The sequence below is a fragment of the Macrobrachium nipponense genome, chromosome 21, assembly GCF_015104395.2.
Source record: "Macrobrachium nipponense isolate FS-2020 chromosome 21, ASM1510439v2, whole genome shotgun sequence".
NCBI lineage: Eukaryota > Metazoa > Arthropoda > Malacostraca > Decapoda > Palaemonidae > Macrobrachium > Macrobrachium nipponense.
Genome location: NC_087212.1, coordinates 74,585,913 through 74,603,412, shown reverse-complemented (window position 1 = coordinate 74,603,412; position 17,500 = coordinate 74,585,913). Strand labels below are relative to the sequence as shown.

Genomic DNA, 17,500 nt, shown 5'->3' with positions numbered 1-17,500 from the left:
GCAAATGATGTACATGATGTTTATATTCTGTAATACAGTAACAATGTGATAATAGTAATAGTATATGTAATACTGTAATTGGATACAAGCAAAGCAACCTTTATTTGAGTCATCATTATTATAAATATAGTTGTACTGTTTAACTTTTGCAAATAACCACTTTCTCCAAAAAACATTTTAGTTTTGTAATTTAGAAGTCTTATTAGTACTACAGATATCAGGTAAATTCATGAAAATTTGCCATGATTTTTTACCCCGTCTTATCTAATGGTCGTCTTATACATGGAAATATATGATGATACATACAAATATTCAGACCATCGGGAACCAAATATTTACATCTTACAGGTGCGAAGGGGTTGAGCCGTACACTCATTTGTGACTGAGGTTAAATACTCCATTTACATTTATCTGTTTTCCCATCATATCAACTATGTACTCTCCTTAAAATTTATACTTTTACATATTTCTTATGAAGCTAATGTATCAAAGTTATGTGTTCCTTGAATGATATTCATATTCTTGTTAAAGCTTTCCTTAAAATTTTGAATTGATGATGTATCTTTCTAGTGCAGATCTCTCTTTTGCCCAGTCATATTGATTGTATGAGTGTTTTGAGTAACGTATGAAAATTCCATGTTTTTAGTAACACGGAACATGTACAGTGCGTCCTCAACTTATAGCAAAGGATCCATCCCAGCGCTGCTCTGTAAGTTGATATTTTGCCATTAATGGCGCTGAAACTGGAGTTATGGCACCATACTTGATGTTGTATCAAGTACAGTGCCATAAGCACTATTAACTTGATGCCTATTCTTGCCGTTAGCACTGTCAACAGTACTTCCGGTGCTGTAACTTGAAGCAACATCAAATTATGGCTCTGCAAAACACCATTAACATTTCTGAAGAAGCGCCGTTAGTAGGTGGTGCCATAAGTCAAGGACACACTGGAAGATAATTAAATTGTTTTCCCATGCATATCTTACACATTTTTTATGCTGGTAGTAATTTTTTCATATTAGATTTCCCTTACATTTTAAAGATTTTATTTTACCTATACATATATTATGGGTTAGGTTGCTAATGAATTACTTGAATAAATTGTATTAACTCTTTGAATTTCAGTTGAATTTCAGTTTTATGGTTAAAAGGCTTACCTAGTGCTATAGTAGGATTTATGTATTGAAACTTTTAAGATGGTGAGGATAAAACTAATATGAACAGAATTGTTTGAATATATGTCTGGAAGTACAAAAGATAAATTCAGTAGTTTTGTGATCATTATTTGTTTGGAGAGTTGGCTCAAATTCCTTTGCATTGTTTTTAGGTTTTGAAGAAGTATGGAAAAGATGTAGGTCTTCATGTGAAGGCTGTCAGATCTTACACCCACCAACTCTTTTGTGCTCTTAAACTTCTGCGGAAGTGTAACATTCTTCATGCTGATGTCAAGCCTGATAACATTTTGGTAAGTAGTTTTTATTTAATTTTGTTTTTGTTTTTGTGGTGAAGACTTGAAATGTGCTGATTTTACAGCTAGGTCGGAAGAAACGAGGGAGTATGAGATATTATATTAGTAAGTGGCAAAAAGTAATGCAACTGGAGGATGAAATGTTGCTATTGGACAACACAAGCCACTGCAAGCAGTAACCTTGTTCAAGCATCCTGCAATTTGATTTTGACCTACTGCAGTTATCATTTAAGGTTCTCTTTAATATCCTGCCCACCAGTTGCTTTGCTTTGTTTATAATGGGTTGTCTAAATTAAACCTTATATTTTATTTTTATTCATCAATTCTGGCAGTGCAGTTGGTTAGATTCATTGAAATAAAAGCATTTTTACTTAATTGTTGTAGAGTATCGCCATCACCAGGAGATCCATATTCTTTAACAAGAAAAAAGTGAGGCAAGCTTAGCTTTAATACTGTTAACCAAACACACTGGATTTTACAGTTTTTATTGCTGCATATTCTTTGAAACATTATCATTTACTTTATGGGGATAACATTGCCGACTACTACTAAGCCCTGTAGTTCAAAAACTTTTGGTTTACATGAAAAATGGTCACTGCGTTTAGTACCAGCCGCTTAGGGGTGAACCTAAAAACAAATAAATGACCGTATCACAAGTAAACTAAAGACATGAACTTAAAACATAAACAAAAGATAGTGAATAGTATTTTAGTAGGCAACTTTCAAGAATCATGTCATACCAGTATATGTAGTCTGCAATTTTACCTTATGGGTTTCAATTTGAGATTCTTCATTTTGTGTGGGGTGTATTGCAGGTATGAAGTATTTAAAATCAAAACCCCCTAAACAATAGATAAATCTCAGAAAGAATATACGGCAATGAAAAGTAAAACACCCAACACTACGAGAAAATATATTAATACAGATGAAAATAGGGTAACTAAAAAGTAAAAAATTGAAAATTTTCAATTTAGTTGACTAATGAATATATTATCCGAATACTATATCCTCATATGTCCATATTTCATGCACATTAGAGAGAATGACAGTTTTATGACCAGTCAGTCCATGAAAACTGATATGTCAAACTGCAATTATGTTAATTATAAAATCTCATGTGATGAGATATACAACCAAATTGTAATAACTATATTAGACAGAGAAATCCATTAGTCCAGCATTATCTTCTCTCAGGAGACCACAACAAAACAATTTATATTACAAATTTCACTACTTAAGTTGCAGATAAGTATATCCCAAAGTCTTCATTCAGAAAGTTCCATGGTGGTCTGAAAAATTATTGGAACTAATTAATCAAAACCCTCTTAAAATCTTGCCCTTTCAAAGATGACAAAATTTCATAAATGATGTTTATTTAGCAATGTGCATCCAAAAATAAAAAAATTAAAACCAGTATTCAATCTGTTATCAATAAAATCTAGGAAAGAAGGCATCAGATGAAAAATAATTAAAAAAAAAAACTAATAATTAGGAAATTTGGCAAACAAGAAAAATTATAATTTTGTAATATTGCTGTCAACATAAATGAAAAGTAGTCTGAGGATATAAATTCTGAAATAGACAAAGGTCTGTATTATGAAAAATGGTTTATGATTAAAGCAGTCTCAGGTCAAGCCAGCATCAATGTTAATTTAATCAGAATATAGTCCCACTGTATCCAGAAGTTATTTACTCCAGTTTTACAGCCAAATCTCTACAGAAACTGTCTCCAGAAGAATGACAACATGCCATTATTACACCAAACCAGACAATGCAAGCTGTGTAGCAAAGTGATGGGAAAAGTAGTAAATTGAAAGTAAGATGGTACCTGAAAATTATATTCACACTGATCTAGTATGGGTCACAGGAAAACAGATGTACATTTGACCCACTATGTCACTTAGGAGATAACACGTATTCAAAATGGATTTGAACGCGAACAGCTATTGTAATATTGTCTGACATCCTAAAGGTTTGTATAATAATTGGAAATATGCTATATTGAAAATTTTGTACAACAGTGGTAACTGAGATGATCTACCTATATTTATGAAATTATAAAAAATATATATAGTATATATTTTTATAGTGTAGTCGTCTCTTCCTCAAGGATTGCCTTTTCCATGGTCTATAGAACTCTATGGTGACCAGACTAATGTCAAAGAATTCTCTTAATTGGTCCCCAGTTATCAGTGAGGGTTCCGTTCTTGGTGGGGTGCTGATAAGTGAAAACTGCCATTAATCAAAACTTGGCAATTTATGGCGCTGATAACTGGTTAATGTCACCTCTGTCACGTATGTTATGGCACAATTTTGGCCACTTATGGTGCCAATAACTGGAACTCGGTACTTTATGGCACCATAAATCTCTGATTTTATGGGTTTTAGACAAGTGCCATAAAACTGGTTCACCATTAACAGAGTCCCACTGATAACCGGGGACTGCCTATACTGTGTCATAATGATAAACATTATAACATGTGATAGAGTAAACATTATAACATGTGATAGAGTATATATGGACTCAGGATTAGAGGGCGCTTTCTATTATCCTCAGCGAATGCTAATACCCAGTTTACCTACATCAAAACCGCAATAAAATGTGGTTATGCGCATACTCACTTTCGTATTGTTTACATACGACCAAAACCCATTCCCTTTCTGATAGGTCAAGAAACCAGAGCTCAGAGAAGTCCGTTCTTCGCTTACTGATTCAACTTAGTGCACAATTTCAAGTTCCAGTTAAAAATTTTTAGTTTAGACTGTGAAACAATGATTGTGCGTGAAAAGTCGTAATCAGCTTTTTTTTGCCAGCACACGTTGGCATTTCTTACAATATATGAATTGCGTTCTTTGCTTATTAATTTCATTACTGAGGTTCATGGAAATGATTTAGGATCATTAGCTCCAAGAGTTGTGTTCTCCGTTTATTGATTTCATTACCAAAGTTCATGGAAACTTTTGAGTTGAAAGTTAAGTGCATAATTTCAAGTTCTAGTTGGAAATGTTTTAGTTTAGACCATGGAAGAATGATTTTATTTTGGATGAAAAACAGTAAACCAGATGCTTCCTACATTTTGCAATTCTTAGCTATTTGTAGAAACAAAAATTGTTTTGAAGAATTTTATCATTCTGTTTGGAAGTTTCATCTAAAGAAATGCTCAACAATTGTTATTAATAATACATATCGATAACCCTTTCATAAAATGATGTCGGCAATAGCCTACCAGGCAGTAGCCTACAATCTATGTTGATTCAGTAAGAATTTGTTAGCCAGACTGTAGCAGAAATTGTCTAAAGCCTATAACCTAGAATCATATATCCATAACGGTGAACAAAAATAATCTCGATTAAGTAGTAACCTGAATTAAGGTAAGATTTAAAGACACATCCTGTTCATGGTGATCTGGTTTTGTGGCACTTGTCTGGCGATTTATGGTGCCATAATGCGCCGAGTTTCAGTTATCGCCACCATAAGGTGCTGGTAAATCACCTTTTTTGGTTAGTAACGGTTTTTTATAATCAGCACCCCGCCGATAACTGGGCACTGCCTGTACAAATATAGAAACTATATGTGGAACTACAGATGTTTCCCTCATTAATAATTTAATACTAAGACTAGCTTTTAATAACAACTTGCTTTATATCACTACAGGAGCGCCATTATGCAGGACCCTTAGTTCAAGTGTTCCATATCAAATTGCTCGGTTCATTTTGTGCCAGTGGGTATGGCTCATACCACCTGCCATGGGGTTGTAAAAAACAATGAAAATTTGTTTAGTCAACAGATATGTATTCATCTTGTAGTATGCTACCGGCAACAAGTTTTAAGAATGAAAAAGCTCATTTTTAACTGTCCTGGTAATTCCTAGGGTTCAGCAGGACTAAGGAAAGGAGGATTACATATGTCTTTCTGGCAAAACCCAGGCAGCAGATATGCAACAACAATTTTTCATTCAGATTTATGTTTGTGTCAAAACTCAGTAACGTGAGTCCCCAGTACCTCCAAGATGTTTATGTTTGGGCAAAACCCCAGTAACATCAGTCCCACTACCTCCCAGACCTTACCTTCAAACCTTACAGCTCTTTCAGGTTGCCCCAGGTCCCTCAGTGTGAGGCACCTCTAGTGCATCTTCCTGTATATTTTGCATCCTCCAATCTTGGATGGTCTGGGATGCAGCTTAGGTATTTGTTGAGCTTATTCTTAAACACATCTATGCTCACTCCTGATATGTTCCTCAGATGAGCTGGTAGTGCATTAATGTCATGTGTGCTTTCCTTAGTTTTCCTGGTATAGTTTTGGGCACTATTAATCTACCTCTGCTTGCTCTTTTTGAAATCTTTAGCTCCATGATGTTTTCAGTAATTCTTTCTATCTGTTTCCATGCCTGTATTATCTTGTAGCATTCTCTTCTCCTTTCGAGACTATATAATTTTAAAAATTGTAGTCTTTTCCAGTAGTGAAGGTCCTTAACTTCTTCTATTCTAGCTGTAAAGGACCTTTGTATACACTATTTGTGCAATATCTTTTGGTAGTGTGGGTACCATATCATATTGGAATATTCAAGTAGACTACGTACATACGTTTTATAAAGCATAATCATGTGTTCAGCTTTTCTTGTTTTGAAATGCCAGAACAACATTCCCATTTTTGCTTTACATATTGCCAATAGTATTCATATTCAACAGCACACCAAGGTCTTTAACTGCGTTCTTATTTGTGGCATTTCATCAGTTCCATGAGGAAATTATGAATAAGATCAGAAAATGTCATTGTTACAGAACAGCAATGTTTGAGGGACATGATGCAGGATTTTGAAAAGGAATTTAAGTTAGTCTAAGCCACTCCAAAGTGAAAAGTACAGCATCCTGTAACCCAAAAGTGAGAGTGAATGTAAATGCTGCCCAAATGAGGTCTAGTGATGGAATGATGACTGAAAACCACTAATTGGTCTCTTTAGAATACAAAACTTCAAATCAAAACATGATAGGGGGTCCAATACTCATCCCTGATGATACTTATGATACTTGCTTAGACCTATAAGTGCGCATTTTCTCTCTGTAGTAAATATCTAATTAAAAAGAGAAAAAATATAACTGAAGCTGTACATATGAAAGACCACTAACAGAAACCGTCTTCTTACCTGTGTCTATACCATTGACAGCTATAGAAGACACCTTCTATCTGGACCAAAGTTGCTCACAAAGAGTTCCAAAGAGTTCCAGCCTTCTGTCCCTTCGTTTTCAAAATTATTAATCTTGTAAAGACAGATTTTCAGAATTTTGTAGTGATTAAAAGACCGGAGACAATGGCAAAATTTAAACCATTTGCCTCAGTCATCCCAGTTTTGGAAAACTCCACCAAGGGATGGGCAATGCTATAGCTCCCTTGAGGGGAAAAGCCTCCTTTATTCATAATTACACAACAATTGAGAACACCTATAAGAAGAATCTCAGAGGTGACAGCCTCAGGAGAATTTCATACTATGATCCACCTCTTTAGTATTATAACCTTTACCACCTTTCTGGAAGTTACCATCAAAAGGCTTCCAAAATGTTCTAGAACAATTGTTGCTTTTTTGGTTAAAAGTCTTATTAGAACCCTGTGGCAAGCATTCTATGACTTTTTAGAGTGGCGCATAAAAGCGTGAATGGAAACATTGGAGATCTCCAACTAGTCACTTCCTAATGTAACTTCACTGTTACATAGTAACCCTTTCTGTAAGGACCTGTTTGAGGGGTTAGTGTGGTTAAAAACTTATCGAGCAAGCCCACCAACAGAATTGGGCAAGAGTACTCTCATTTGGGAAAAAGGGGAAATTAGGAAACAAAAACCTTAACTTTCCCTTACCCAACCCAAAAAGGCTCTCTTAACCTCTTCATTACCGAAAGTTTGTTTGGAGGTAGGTGGGTACCACCATTCAAGTCTACTACACCGCACCGGGTGCATAAAGGTGGTATGCGTAGTACCACCAAAACTCCTCTTTTCAGATAGGGACTTCCAATCATTCTGTAATTTCGGTTTGAAGAGTTTGGAGCAAAATAAACAGTATGACACGATGCCAGACGTATGATGAACCCAAAAAAATATTATTATTGCTTATAGTAGTGTGTAGGTGACAGATGAACTGCGTCTCAACAAAAAATCACAAAACCAGACAAGCGTAAACATGTAATAACTTCTACCCAAGTAAAAAACCAGTTGTATCATCATTTACTGTATTTATTTATTTATTCACATTACATTTTACAAATAAAAAGATATGAACACCAGATAAATGAAGGTAGAAATAAAGCCTTATAGTAACTTTATATATATAAAAAAAACCAAACCAGAGAAAAAGCGATTTTTTCTGAGGACAAGAAACTTGAAAAATTAGTTTAGATACCCCTGATGCCCCTAAAGTTGTTTTCTGTGATGAAACTAATCTTAGAAAACGTAGAAAATGACATTGACCAATTTTTGAAAGATATACTATAAAATTTGCGATTTCCATATTTATTGGCGGGGCTTTCGCTTTAGTTTTTGCTCTTTTTTTTGTTATTACGTGCTTATTTACGGTTCTATTTTGATAATACTTTATGTGCATGTTCCAGGTGCGATATACCAACATTCTGTAAGACCGAATTTCTATTCAAGACCGTAGTTTTCTCACCGACCACCAGTGTCCCTGTACAAGGGACACTGAGTTTCACATTTTTTTTCATAAAATCATTTATTTTCCCTGTAGGATGATAAAACTAACAGAGAATATGCGTTATTATAGTGCTAATAATACCTGATAATTTCATTAGCCTGTCTTGATTAGTGTATTTTTGGCAAATATTTTTACGATCGGCACCCCTCCAAACTTGAGTCACTACCGAGAGATTCAGTTCGGCAGCAAACGCAATGTTTACATTCTGCTCACCCACCCAGTAAAGAAGGGGTTAAAAGGGTAAGCTTTCAGTCACCAAAAAGTTTTGTCCTCAAAGAACGGGTAGGGATAATGCCTCACAAAAGGACAACAACAGCAAGAAAATTTTTTCCACAAGGTCCAGACCCTCTTAAAGGAAAAAAAAAAGCAACAAATGGAATGCCTATCAAGGGCAGAGGCAGAGGAAGAGTCAGATGCCAATAGATATGGTATGGTTGGGGTCGACTTCAGTGACACCACAGGCAATTGAAGTCTTCCCTTGGGGAGACACAGCATTAATTTTAAATGGGCTCGGGTGAAAACAGTCTTACCCCTTCCCCATCTGTACAGAGGTTCTTCCAAAAACCAGACCCCTCTCTGGAATGTTACGTGCAGAAAGGCCCTGTTAACGGGAGCCATAGAGAAATATGGATTTTTGCCACCAAGCACATCTCTCTGAGTATCCCTTAAAAGGATTCCTCCAAATGAAGAGTAATCCTAGACCTATCAACATTGAACAAGCACATTGTTTACCAAATTTCCCAAATAACTACCATTGCCCTAGTGCATTCAGTTGTTCTAAAAGGGACTTAGACAGCTACAGATCTGAAAGATGCATACTGGCAATTCCCTGTCGTCGTTCCCCTCTGTCCCTTCCAGATATGGAAAGATATGTACAGGTTCAAAGTCATACCCTGTGGGCTAAGCATTGCCCAAAGATTTGACAAAGTTAGTAATGGTAGTTCTTAAAAAAATCAGAAATACAACTAATAGCCCACCTAGACGACAGGTCAATCTGGGGCCCCACAACAAAAATGTGCTTGCAAAAGCTAAGAACAGTGGTCAACTGACTACAGTCAAAAGGTTTTATGATAAATTGGCAAAATCCCACCTCACACCCAACAGACACTTTCAGTAGCTGGGACTGTGTTGGGATACTTTTCACGGCTAGTCTCTCCCCACCATACTCAAAACAGAATAAGGCAAGTCCTCAAAACATGCCTTGCACAGCCCAGAATTTCCAAATGGCAGTTAGAATGTATGATGGGCATGTTGCAATTTACATGAATAATAGATCCAATGCTCAGATAACAACAAATGAATGTGAACAAATTCTAGCTAGTGCATGCAACAAACAAGATGCAAAACCAACCTCATGAAAGGAATCTCTGGCAATACAGGTCACCTTGATTTCTCAATCTGTATGAATGACCATACACACAGATGCTTTATTGACAGGTTGGGAAGGCATTAGGAGGGTCATCAGGTGGCAGGGAGGTGTTCAGCTATCCTGAGGAATTGTCATATCAATTTCCTGGAGCTGATGGCTATCTTTTTGTCTAAAAAAAAACTCACACCTCCTAAAGAGAAACATTTGGTTGGGTCTAGAGAACATGACTGCAATGTAATGCATTGAGAGGTCTGAATGATACTCGCCTCCTCTCAGTATGGTAATGCTAGCCATCCTTCAATGTGTCAAGAAAGAAAATATTTGTCTGCAATTCACCCTACGAGGTCTCAGTGTAATAGTAGACTCCCTATCAAAGAAAATGACAGCTTCAACGCAGAGTTAGACAACCACTCTTTCAGAAAATAGCCAACATGCTTCCATAAATGGAAGTGGACCAGTTTGCCACACATGAGAATCACAAACTACCAGGCAAGCAACAGCAAGAGATGCCTTCCTACAAGACTGGAACAAATGGAGGACGATATACATTTTTCCTCCATTGTTCCAGATTTTGAAGGTGTGGAGCAAACTCCTAACCTACTAAGGAACAGCTTAATTAATATGTATCCCCAAATTGGTCACACAGACATTGGTTCCTATCACTTTAATAACGTGCGAAGAGATAAATTCCCAAACTGTGTTGTTTTATCGCAGTCAGTAGGAGGGAATGTCGTTTAAGGATCCTCCTTTCTGACCCAAGACCTTCATGGTTGGATTTTCTTAAATATTATCTATACAGTGAAAATTACTCTCCCAACATTGCTTGGTACCTAGTGCAAAAATTACATCCTAAATATATCTGATATCTTGCAATACCAGTATAATATGTACAGAAGATATAGTTACATTATATCCATACCAAGAACCCAGTAAAAAATTCTAGGGAAACAATTGAAAAATTTCTCATCCCTTTTGAAGACAAACACCTTGCAGTTACAGCAATCATGGAATTCAAGGCAGCATTAACAGAATCAGTGATGTATGATTTTGTGATTTGACTCTAGTATAGAAGTTGTCACTTCCTTTCTGCAGTCCTTTGCACTACAAAGGTCTGCTCTAGAAGGGTTCCAATTACTACTTGGTCCCTGAACAAGGTGCTTAGACTTCGATCAGCTCCTCAGTTCAGTGGACCCAATACAACCACAACTCACAAGCTATAATATGCAATCTTCTTTATTGGATTAACATCAGGAGGAGCTTGTATTAGCAAACTGGGCTCTCTTAGACAGGGACAATACATCATGCTAATGGCTGACCATCAGTTATTTTTGTCTTCTGGTCTGTCATTCCTGGCCAAGAGTGGGATTCCTTTAAGAAGGAAATCTCCTATTCTAAGTAAATTAGAATTAGCAGACAAAACATTATGTCCAGTTCAAGCACTTAAGGTTTATCTAGAGGTCACGGCAGACATCCCAAAAGGTCCGTTTTTTCCTACAGTCTAGCAACACTTGCCACAAGCTCGAACAAATTCAACTACACTGTGTATTGGTAGGTAGCATGGATATTCTTGACCCATAGGTGTTACAGCAGCAAACTACGGGTCTTCCCAACTAGTGTGTTCGCTAACTATTGCTGGGGAAGGTTTGACAATACTGCAACCATACCCACCATGCTTAGGCAAGTCACCACAGAACTTCACCCTTAAAAATGTAAGTTTACCTATATTTTCTTGTTTGTTGCTACCAAACCCAAAGGTATATGGAATAAAGAATGGGGCCTTGAAACTTGTGGCTTGATACTGAACCAAAAATGTTTTTGGGTTATTGGGATTAAAATTCAAGAGCTTTTTGTCACCTGTCAATTTCTTTGTAAAGCTCCTTGAGGACGAGACAGTGACTACACTATCAAAAAACAGGTTTTGATATATGAAAAACCTATTTTTGGTAGTTGCTGTTGAGTCCTCAAAACCATCCCACTCCCATGACGAAAAGACATAGGTTTTGGGTAAGAGATCATATTACATTGACCAATAGAAAGGAATGGCGTTTGGTCGGATTTTGGTCATATAAAACAATATGACATTGTGTATGCGTATAACCACTTCTTGCAGTTTTGACGTAGGTAAACTGGGTATTAGCATTCACTGAGGATAATAGAAAGTGCCCTCTTATCCTCAGTCCATATATACTCTATCACTTGTTTTAATGTTTATCATTACGACACAATATCTGGCCACTAGATCAGTTAAGAGAATTCTTTGACATTACTCTGGTCATCATGGAGCTCTGGATAGACCATGGAAAGGGTAATCCTTGAGGACTCAACAGCGACTATTAAAAATAGGTTTTTCTTATGTCAAAACTTGTTTTTTCAGGTGTAAATTGACAAAAAGAATTCAGACACCTATAAATTAGAAATTGGGTATCCCACCAATTATTTACCAGGTGGAATTAAATACTGTAGATTGTATATGGATGACTGCCACATTCTATGTTACCTCAAACATATGCTAAATATATTCTTAACATTGTTATTACCAAAGCAGATAGCCTACCTTTGGCTCTCCAGTAGGCTTTCATTGTTATGCCAGAAAAAAAATCATGTTCTATAAAGATATTATATTGAAATATAATTTTGACAGTGAACTAAAAAAAAAAACTTTAGTTATCTGATATACTCTTGCCTTAAAAAGCTCATGTTAAAAAAGAAAATAGATATATAATTTTGGGATCATATCAGATAAATATATGGCTCAGTATCTGACTTGGCAATAAAAAGCTACCACAGAAACTTGTAACTTTCAGTAACTCTATAAATGCTGTACAATCCCTTTAAAAGTTAGCTCCAAAAATTGTTTTATCCAATAGATTCAAGTTTTCATTACGCAAATTATATGTAGCTGGTATAAATTTTGAAACATTTTGATTTCTTGCACACGCTGGCATGGACAAATAAAGATGCTGATAAACATCCAAGCTGCTATCACTTACCAGATCAAATATACCCATCACTTATTTGTTACTTCAGTATCTCAAAAACCCATCATCTTTAGTAAGTGGTAAGCATTGTAGAATAAAGAATATGACAATGACATATTAAACAGATGAAACCTGGATTGATTGCAGTGTACTTTGTTCTTTCAAGCCAAGCACTGGAGCACTTACAACCATTCAGCAATTAAGACTGAAAAGAGGGAGCTGGTGTGATTTGACAAAAAGATACAAGTTTCAGAAAAAAAAGATGAAGTGGAAGTATTTCGAGGTGAAACAGGAGAAAACCCCACAGTAGCACTAAGAGTTAGTATTTAGAGAGATTGGATTGAAGAAAGGAAATGAAGATAGGTAAATAAAAGGCTAAAATGTGGATGCAGCTAGGGACCAATGGTACACTGAAAGTAACCTGTAGTAAAGGATGCAGTTGCAGTGTGCCATATGCGGTGCACTGAGGGCAGCACCTACTGCTAGAGGAGAAAGGTATTTGATGAATAACCCACATAACACAATCCCTGAATGCAAAGCAACTCTCATCTAAAAAAATATTCTGTATAAGGGGCTAGTGCCATCAGTGCACTTACCATGGTGCACTGAAGGCTTTACTAAAGGGTGCTTGTGGTGTCCCTTTGGCCCCAAAGTGCAGCCATTTTTTAGCTTTTATTTCACCACTATTCCTGCTTCTTTCTTCAAGCCTGCTGTTCAACCCCACTGTTATTTCTTAGCGCAGCTGTAGGTTTTTCTCCCTGCTCCACCTTTAGATCGTAATACTTCATTTCATATTATTTTCTGGATCTCTTTATCTTCCTGTCCAACCTCTTTTCAATGTCTTAAGCACTGAATGGCTGGAAGTCTTCCAGTGCTTGGTTTGACAGTGTAAATTTCATAAAAGTTAAATTAAGTCTCATAAATATAGTTATTAAGTGGTTGTTCAGCTTTCAACCAACAATGTATACTAAGTATCTGAAACAGATCCTAGAATGGTAATTTGTCAGACTGTTCAACCTTTTCAGCTTAACCATTTATTAAATTTTGAAGAAATTACAATGTAATATAACCCACAAAAATTAACCCTTCTGACCAGCTCTGTAGAATTACAAATGCTTACACAATAGTTTAGTGAAATTTTTTGTTATTAACTAAAACATAGAACTGTATCTGTCATAATATTTACCTAGTTTGCCTTTTGTTTTTTGGAGGATATGTATATGTATTTTGCAATTATGTTAAACTTTGAACAAATTAAAGTAACATCAGTGATTTTCAATGTTGTATCTCACTTATTTTTTACAGGTAAATGAAAAGAAGCTTGTTTTGAAGTTGTGTGATTTTGGATCTGCATCAAAGGTGACAGAAAATGAAATCACACCATATCTTGTTGCCAGGTTCTACAGAGCTCCTGAAATTAGTAAGTTAGGATTATCTAGATCTTTTTTAGCCCTGAAGGGAATGGTTAGATTTTATTTGAAAGTTCTTAGTATTTCAAACTTAGTTTAATAGTTTTGTATATTTTTGTCATTGTATATTTTTGTCGTAGTAGCTGTTTTACTAGAATTTAATCTTAAAAACAGAAATTATGACTATTTATTCTTACATTACAATTCATTAAAGTACACCTTTTCATTACAGTTTAACCCTCTTACGCCGAAGCGGTAAAAAAAAAAATTGTCTCCCGTGTGCCGGAGGTGTTTCAGAGTGAGCGCGGAAGCGGAAAAATTATTTTTTTCAAAAAATCACAGCGCGCTTAGTTTTCAAGATTAAGAGTTCATTTTTGGCTCATTTTTTTGTCATTGGCTGAAGTTTAGTATGCAACCATCAGAAATGAAAAAAATTATCATTATCATATATAAATAATGCGATATATGATAGCACAAAAACGAAATTTCGTATATAATTGTATTCAAATCGCGCTGTGCGCAAAACAGTTAAAGGTAACAAGTTACTTTTTTTTTCGTTGTAATGTACACTAAATTGCAATCATTTTGGTATATAACACATTGTAAAACGATAAAAGCAACACGGACGTAAACAAATATTTTTTTCAAAAATTCACCATAAATCTAAATATTGTCCTTGAGACTTCCAATTTCTTTCAAAATGAAGACAAATGATTGAATATTACTATACTGTAAGAGTATTAGCTTACAATTGCAGTTTTCGACCATATCTGACGAGTTAAAGTTGACCAAATGTAGAATTTTTTTATATATATATTTTTTATATGCAATTATTTCGGAAATAAGAAAAGCTACAACCTTCAAATATTTTTTTTTTATTCTACATGAAATTGCGCACATTTTCATATATACAACTCTATGAAATGCCTAATGTGAAACGGAGCAAATATTCCGAGAATGGGACGTACGCATTTCGGAGATTTGTGGCGGAGAATCTGCGCGCGGAGGGAAGGAAAGATTTTTTTTTAAATTCACCATAAATCTAAGTATTTTGCTAGAGACTTTGAATTTGTTTCAAGATGAAGATAAATGACTGAATATTACTAGACTGTAAGAGTTTTAGCTTACAATTGCGTTTTTCGACCATTTCGGTAGAGTCAAAGTTGACCGAACGTGGTTTTTTTCTATTTATTGTGATTTATATGCAAATATTTCAAAAATGAGAAAAGCTACAACCTTCAATTATTTTTGGTTGTATTCTACATGAAATTGCACACATTTTCATATATAAAACCTTATGTAACAGCTAATTTAAAATGGTGCAAACATTACCACAATCGCACGTATGATTTTTTCGGAAGAGTTACCGCGCGGACATAAAGAAAATGTTATTTTTTTTCATAAATTCACCATAAATCGAAATATTGTGCTAGAGACTTCCAATTTGTTGCAAAATTAAGGTAAATGCTTGAATATTACTAGAATATAAGCGTTTTAGCTTACAATTGTGTTTTTTTACCATTTCGGTAGAGTCAAAGTTGACCGAAGGTTGAAATTTTGGCAATTATCGTTATTTATATGAAAATATCTCAAAACTGATAAAAGCTACAACCTTGGGTTGTTTTTAGTTGTATTGTGCATGAAATTGCGCACATTTCCATATATAAAACTTTATATAAAGGCTAATTTTAAAATGGTGCAAACATTACCACAATCACATGTATGATTTTTTTCGGAAGAGTTACCGCGCGGACATAAGGAAAAAGTTTTTTCATAAATTCACCATAAATCAAAATATTGTGCTAGAGACTTCCAATTAGTTGCAAAATTAAGGTAAATGATTGAATATTACTAAAATATAAGAGTTTTAGCTTACAATTGCGTTTTTCGACTATTTCGGTAGAGTCAAAGTTGACCAAAGGTTGAAATTTTGGCAATTATCGTTATTTATATGAAAATATCTCAAAACTGATAAAAGCTACAATCATGAGTATTTTATTGTTGTATTCTACATAAAAATGCACACATTTTCATATATAATACTTCATGTAACGGCTAATTTACAATGGTACAAAAATTATGTCAAAGTGACAAAATAATTTCCGAGATGTGTCACAGATACTTTTTAGTGCGGCAAGAAAGAAATTCGCGCTTGCGCGCCTGCGTAACGATTGTAAACAAAACAACACCTTGATCCGTGAACTCCCAGCATCCCCCAAGGCGCGTGATTCAAAAGTTTTAGGCTGGTAGGCCTATAAGTATTTTTCCGCAAATTTAAAAAAAAAACTTTTATAAGTCAACGTAAAATACGTCCAGTCGGCACACGGGAGACAAAAAATGTCGACGTAAAATACGTCCAGTCGGCGTAAGAGGGTTAAGCATTAATACTTCCGATGCTTGCACTTCATAGTAAAACAATATGAAATTTCTTACAACTTCCCCAACTTCAAGGGTTTGCCTACTATTATATACTTGGAATTATTATATTGCTGAATAACACCTAGTACTTTATAGCGTTGGTATGTGAAAATGGCCTTTATGAATGAAGATACTTCTCAAGTTAAGTTAGTTGGTTGTAACCTAGGTAAGATTGGTATGAATTCTTAAATGTCCTGAAATTCTTTAGCAGGGTCAAAGTTTCATCATCAAAGATGCTGGGTAAAATTATACACCTCAATGGTTCATGAATTCTTTAATGTCCTGAAATACATCAGCAGGGTCAGAGTTTCATCATCAAAGAAGCCTGGTAAAATTATACACCTGAATGGTTCAAGTTAACACTAAAAATATCCTATGTGCCACAAATCTCTGATAGTCAAGCAAGCTATTTCTAGGTCATTGGGGAGTTGTACCCCTTAGATTACAAATAGTTATACTATATATTTTCATACATTCAACTTACCTGTCAGATATATACATAGCTATCGACTCCGTCGTCCCCGACAGAAATTCGAATTTCGCGGCACACGCTACAGGTAGGTCAGGTGATCTACCGGCCTGCCGCTGGGTGGCAGGACTAGGAACCATTCCCGTTTTCTAATCAGATTCTCTCTGTCGCTGGGAATGTAAACATATGTTTACTTTCCCTCCTGATTTGATTTTCGTGTTTCATCGCCATCGATCTTCTGGGCCAACTTTTACAGGGAAGTACTGGATCGGTGGTTCGGCATACGCTTTTAATAACTTTTTAATAACTTTTAATGAATTAACTTCGAAGTTTTCGAAGAATAGAGGATGTGTAACTACCGAAGTTTTCGGTAGACAATTACATAGTTTGCAAGAAAGGGAAATATAAATATTTATTCATTGATAAAGTGTAATAAATGTTAGAATTTGATTGAGGAAAATAAGGTAACTTCCTATTTGAGGAAGTCAGAAAAACATAGAAACTAGATATGTTTTTTTTTAGAAGCTTTAATAGCTCTCGTTCTGACGAGCAGTTAGAATATTAACAGTACTAGTAGTATAGTTTCCTCATCACCTTCTTACTTCACAGAAACTACAAATTCATTTGCAATTTGAAGATAAAGGAATGTAGCTCAAGATACGAGCTATTATAAGGTAAGAAGTGATTATAG

General features: G+C 35.3%; 1 protein-coding gene across 1 annotated transcript in view; it reads left to right on the top strand.

The window, feature by feature from the left end:
- LOC135198178 (serine/threonine-protein kinase PRP4 homolog) overlaps window positions 1-17,500 on the top strand; it is a 277,937-nt gene that overhangs the window by 175,239 nt on the left and 85,198 nt on the right. The window contains exons 13-14 of the mRNA XM_064225699.1: window positions 1,328-1,465; window positions 13,819-13,933. Of these exons, the coding sequence (XP_064081769.1) occupies window positions 1,328-1,465; window positions 13,819-13,933 (253 nt within the window). The remainder of the gene's footprint in view (window positions 1-1,327; window positions 1,466-13,818; window positions 13,934-17,500) is intronic.